The 5636-nt window shown below is 49.8% G+C and overlaps 1 protein-coding gene and 1 long non-coding RNA gene across 2 annotated transcripts in view; one reads left to right on the top strand and one right to left on the bottom strand.

The window, feature by feature from the left end:
• Positions 1–2278, bottom strand: part of LOC105546377 — a 3806-nt gene extending 1528 nt beyond the window's left edge. The window contains exons 1-2 of the long non-coding RNA XR_001007083.1: positions 2087–2278; positions 587–1923 (exon numbers count right to left, since the gene is read on the bottom strand). This is a non-coding gene — a long non-coding RNA (uncharacterized LOC105546377). The remainder of the gene's footprint in view (positions 1–586; positions 1924–2086) is intronic.
• Positions 2279–2376: 98 nt separating this feature from the next.
• Positions 2377–5636, top strand: part of IL10RB (interleukin 10 receptor, beta) — a 36449-nt gene continuing 33189 nt past the window's right edge. Inside the window, exons 1-2 of the mRNA XM_011989558.1 lie at positions 2377–2534; positions 4364–4487. Of these exons, the coding sequence (XP_011844948.1) occupies positions 2486–2534; positions 4364–4487 (173 nt within the window). The 5' untranslated portion in view covers positions 2377–2485. The remainder of the gene's footprint in view (positions 2535–4363; positions 4488–5636) is intronic.

The raw sequence follows: 5636 nt of genomic DNA, 5'->3' as shown, positions 1-5636 counted from the left end.
AAAGTGCTGGGATTACAGGGGTGAGCCGCTGCGCCCAGCTGGCCCTGTGATATTTCTGGGAAGTAAATTGGGCCAGGGTGGGAGCAGTGAAAGAAAAGGAAAATAGTAGCAAGAGCTGCAAAGCAGGCAGGAAAGGAGGAGGAGAGCCAGGGGAGCCCCTGGAGAGAAGGGGGGCCCTGCACAAGGAAACAGGGAAGAGCCATCGAAGTTTCAGTCAGTGAGCCGTGGGCATCTCACCTATGTCACATCCTGTCTCCTGCACTTGGAATTCCACCTTGTCCAGCCCTCCCCAGTTAAAGTGGGGAAAACAGACTCTAGGATCAGGCACATGACTAATACAGAAAGGAAACATGGCGTTGGGGAGAGGGATAAAAACCTGAGTGCCATATTTTAAGGTTAAAAAAAAGAGCAAAGGTGCTTCAGGGTCTTCAGGAGAAGATCTTGAACCTTCAAACCTTTCTCTTAGGCCCCTTCAAAAGGGGAAAACTAACAATTATACAAGTTATAGTTCAAGGACTTTAACCAGATTATTTATATGATTGTGCAAAAGAATAGGACTGTGAGGAGGGAACACCTTATTTAATACATACAAGTTTCAGAGACCCTATTTGACAATTTTCAGAGTGCTCTCTGTGCTGATTCCAAATCGAGTGTGTCAGCTGTGATTACAGTTCCTGTGAATCTAGGCCAGGTTAGGGGGGTGCAGGTGGGGGAAGGGAAGCCTGACTGGGAGCAATCTACCTGTAATCCCAGCACTTTGGGAGGCCTAAGCAGGTGTATTGCTTGAGACCAGGAATTCGAGACCAGCCTGAGCAACATGGCAAATCTGTCTCTACAGAACAAAATTACAAAAATTAACTGGGCGTAGTAGCATGTGCCTGTTGTCCCAGCTACTTGGAAGGCTGAGGAGGGAGAATGGCTTGAGCCCAGGAGGTAGAGGTTGCAGTGAGCCAAGATCGCGCCACTGCACTCCAGCCTGGGTGGCAGAGCCAGACCCTGTCATTAAAAAGGGGGTTGGGGGGAAAGGTTCTAGAATGTCATTTGGCAACCAGTTTAAAGGACTGGGACTCAAGGATCCACCTCCCACAGTTGCCCTGTGTGACCCTAGGCATTTGACTTAGCCTCTCTGAGCCTCAGGTTTTTTGTTTCTGAAACAAAAGGATTGGACTAGGTAATCTCCAGGATCCTATGAACCCAGGAGAAAGATGAGAAAATGTACAAGAATAAACACTCAGGTGGAAAGGCTGCAACCCTGAGAAACTCCCAGGTTGAATGAAAGGCACAGGACCCTCTTACCCCTTACCCCTCCCCACCCCCCAAGAGCCGGTTTCTCAAACCTTTCTCTTAGGCCCCTTCAAAAGGGGAAAACTAAAAATTATACAAATCATAGTTCAAGGACTTTAACTAGATTATTTATATGATTGCGCAAAAGGATAGGACTGTGAGGAGGGAACACCTTATTTAATCTAATGAAATTCCATAGGAAAGCGACCTTTTGTATGTGTAATCAATTTCTCTGCCCTCTCAATGCATCTGTCATATTCTGGAAGATTTCCGGGTTGATCTTTTGGGATAAGTTCTATGGCTGTTTGTGAGAGTGTGTGTGTGTGTGTGTGTGTATTTTTAATTTTGTATAATGGTTGGAGGTTGGTAAAAAGTAATACAACAATACTTTTTAATACAAACTTGGTGTGGTCTTGAGTTGTTTTCCATTGGAGAGTGTATGTGTGCCACAGATTGGTGCACCTGCTGGCATCTCTAGAATTGCACCAACTCCCTCTAGCTCTTCCTGGTGGCCTGCAGGGGCCTAGGGCGCATTCACTTCCCTTGACTTGACTTTACGTGGTGTCCTAGCGTCAGACATCAGGCGATGCTGTAGATTACCCAAGACATTGGACAGCTCTGGATTTTCCCATCTCACCACTCATCAAGTTAAAAAGAGGAAATTAACGTTTTCTCAGTAGTCCCTGAAAGAAACTAGTTATTTGCGTAAAAATGACTGGGCTTTGTGTTGTTTATCCCTGGAGAGGAGAAGGGTAAAGAAGACCCTCAAACTGGATTTGCTGATGGAATGCTTTTAACTCACCTATGCGGAGAGAGGACTTTAAGAGAGGGCGTGCCGGTGCTTCGGACAAAACCTGGGGAATACTGAAAGCCACCACCACCACCGTCATTCCAGCATCCAGATCTCAGTCCTGGGTTGGTGTTGTAGGGTATTTATTTGACTTGACGGCGACTTTCAAAGTTTGCGAGGCTCCCTTCCTCTTCCTCGTGTGCACCTGCCAAGCCGGTGCCCCGCGCTTCGCGGGCGGTCCCGGACTGGTGGGCGGGGCCTGCAGCGGGGTAGGAGCCCGATCGCCCGGCCCCTCCCCGCCCCGCCCCGCCCCGCTCCGCTGGTTCCCGGAAGCGACCGCGTACGAGCGCTCTCAGGCGCGGGCGGGGGTCGTGTGCCTGGAGGAAGCTGCGGCACCCCTGGCGCCCGTCCATGGCGCGGAGCCTCGGGAGCTGGCTGGGCGGCTGCCTGCTGGTGTCAGGTGAGGGGTCCGCGGGGAGGGGGCGCGCTTGGGAACCGGGAGGCCCCGCGAGATGACACCCGTGATCCCATCCCTGGGCACCATGAAAGTGACTTAAGTGCCCGTTCGGGCCATTGGGACCTCGGGACAGAAGATGCAAACGCCACGGCCGGCTGCTGAGACACAGCTAGGCTGCTGCTGCCGGAGATTCTGTAACAGGAGGAAGCCCCGTCCGCATCCGGATTACAGACCGTCTGGGCCCTAAACTCAGGGGAGACTCCCGGCGTCTTTTAACTCCCAGTCCTCCTGCAGCTCTCTGCTGGCGGGCGTCTAAGTAAAGTAGCTGCCCCGAAAGACCCAGGATCCCACCGTGGCTGTCATCTGGCCCTTCTGGAGACCATCAGTTCAAGTGGAGGCCCCCACCAGCCCCCGATGCTCTGACAGCCCTCCCCGACCCCAAGTCTGCCCACCTCAGTGCCAGCCCTCCCTACAGATGTGCCTCCCATCACCCGCTGCACCTCCCCTCCTTCCGGTTCAGGCCTGAGCACCCTGAAATCTGGATTCTGCCCCCCAGAGGCCCCCATGGCTTCTAAACCTAAATCCATTGAAACCTTTTCTGTCCTCTAAATTGACTGCCTAGGTTCCAATAACACGATGGTCACCTCCCTCCTTTCTCATGAACTCTTCCCTGGCCTTCTGGGATAATCCTCCGGTTTCCCGCCTACCCGTCAGGCTGTCTCTGCTTGGGACCCTCCTGCTCTGTCGGGTCTCTATGCAGCTAATTGTGAAGCCCAAGGCCTCTTCTCTCCTTCCCCCCGGCACTGTTCCTTTGGGGGATTTCAGCCAAACCTTGGCATTAAACACGGGCTATAGGCCCATGACTCGCACATTTATATCTCTCTTGGTATCCGTTGGGTGATGGGTGGTGGTTTATTATAGTCTTCTACTTTTCTACTTGCGTGTAGATTTCAAATTTTCTTTTCTTTTCTTTTCTTTCTTTTTTTTTTTTTTTTCGAGACAGAGTTTTGCTCTGTCACCCAGGCTGGAGTGCAATGGCTTGATCTCGGCTCACCACCACCTCCGCCTCCCGGGTTCAAGCGATTCTCCTCCCTCAGCCTCCCGAGTAGCTGGAATTACAGGTGTGCGCCACTATGCCTGGCTAATTTTTGTATTTTTAGTAGAGATGAGGTTTCACCATGTTGGCCAAGCTGGTCTTAAACTCCTGACCTCAGGTGATTCACCCGCCTCGGCCTCCCAAAGAGCTGATGTCAGGCGCGAGCCACTGTGCCTGGCCAGGTTTCAAATTCTCTATGAAAAGGTTTGAAAATAATTTCTGTCTGTAGCCCAAATCTGTTCTTGGTGTGACCTCTGGGCTCATTCATCTGACTGTCTCCCTGACATTCCTACTTCAGCGTCTCTCCAGCATCTCCAACCTAATGCAGCTCAAATGGGACTCGTCAGTTCCCCAGCTGAGCTCCAATCGGGGCACCAGCTGCTTAAGCCCAAAATGGACATTAACCTCAGCTTTTAGGCATCAAATGTATCAGGAAGTCTCCAGTTTGTTTTTACCTCTGGAAATATATCTGAAATCCATGTACCCCAGTCTACCCCCTCATACCTTTCTGCCACCATGCAAATCCAGGGCTCCGTTGTCTGTCCCCACTTTACTCCTGCCTCTCCAGAAATTTCTCCTCATGGCTGTTCAAAGAAAATCTAGACTCCTCAGCACAGCCAACCTGTCTCTCTCTCCCTCCCTCACCATAGAGGAGAACCAAGTGCGGGATGTGGGCTTTTCATGGGCATCTGTTTTGAGGAAAAAGGTTGTAAATGTTTTTCTCGTATTTTCATAGCATTGGGAATGGTACCACCTCCTGAAAATGTCAGAACGAATTCTGTTAATTTCAAGAACATTCTACAGTGGGAGTCACCTGCTTTTGCCAAAGGGAACCTGACTTTCACAGCTCAGTACCTAAGGTGGGTCTGGCCTCACTATTGGCAGGAACGCACCAGAGGAGTCGGCCCTGGGCCGGTTACTGGGCTGGGCCACAGGAGGAAGGGAGTCTGACTACGGTCACCATGTGACTGTGACAGCCCTCAGGGAGCCTCCCTGCCAGCTTTTTTCTGTCTGGGAAATTCTGGTGGCCACCTTTCCTCTTTCAGGTTTTGTGGTTGTGATGGTTGGTGATTTGAATGTTGATCACAGGGCTGCTGGCAGATATAGACATGTTATGTGTATGTAGATATAGTTAGCCATAGTGGTAACCTCATGCTGTGCAGATCCTAGCTTGTTTGTCACAGTTGATATATTTTAAAAGAAAAATACCACTGCTGTCATCTCCAGGTATGAGTAGTATTGCTAGAAGTCAACAATGTTGAGTGGATGCTACCCAAGAAACTGAGATATGCAAAGCAGTCAGGAAGCCCCTTGCTATCATATATCACCTGTTCCCCGACGGATTATAGCATCATGCCTCAGTGCTGTGCGATGCACATAATTTGCATAATGAGCACTCAGTTTCTCCGTGGTTTCGTCCTGAAATTAAAAGTAAGACAGCTACTGACTGTTAAAAGCCCCATTCTCTGACAACAGCAGGCGCCGTGAAGTAAGAGTGAGTGTCACCCTAGACGGTCATCTCAGCAGCGATCTGAACACCCTCTACCTCTCCTGCCTATCAATGTTTCCCTATGCCTGGCAAAGGAAGTCAGTGCCAGCACTCCCTTGGCAGCTTGCCACCATACGCCACATGCTGGACTGCAGGTGACACACCTTTAGGCCAGGCGCAAACAGCAGCAGGAGGCCCAAGGCTGACAAGCCAACACACCTGCTTTCTATGTGACTAAGAAACATACGAAGATAGACAAGTCCTTCAATGAGGCAGGAGGATATTTGGTCCCAGATCCAGCTGTCATTTCACAAAAATCCCCAAGGCCTGCTACATCAGAGAAGAAGTAGAAGAAAGATGAATAAGATAGTCCTTGTCTATGCGTTGCTGGCTTTTGTTTTTTAACTTGTAGTTCCAAATAGTTACAGACTTACAGAACATTTCAAAATTTTAAGTAGAATACAAAGAATTTCCAGATAGCCTACAACCAGATTCACCATTTTTTTTTTTTTTTTTTTTT

The sequence above is a fragment of the Mandrillus leucophaeus genome, unplaced genomic scaffold (assembly GCF_000951045.1).
Source record: "Mandrillus leucophaeus isolate KB7577 unplaced genomic scaffold, Mleu.le_1.0 Scaffold357, whole genome shotgun sequence".
In the NCBI taxonomy this organism is placed as follows: domain Eukaryota; kingdom Metazoa; phylum Chordata; class Mammalia; order Primates; family Cercopithecidae; genus Mandrillus; species Mandrillus leucophaeus.
Note: the sequence above shows the minus strand (reverse complement) of the source record. Positions and strands in the feature narration are given on the sequence as shown.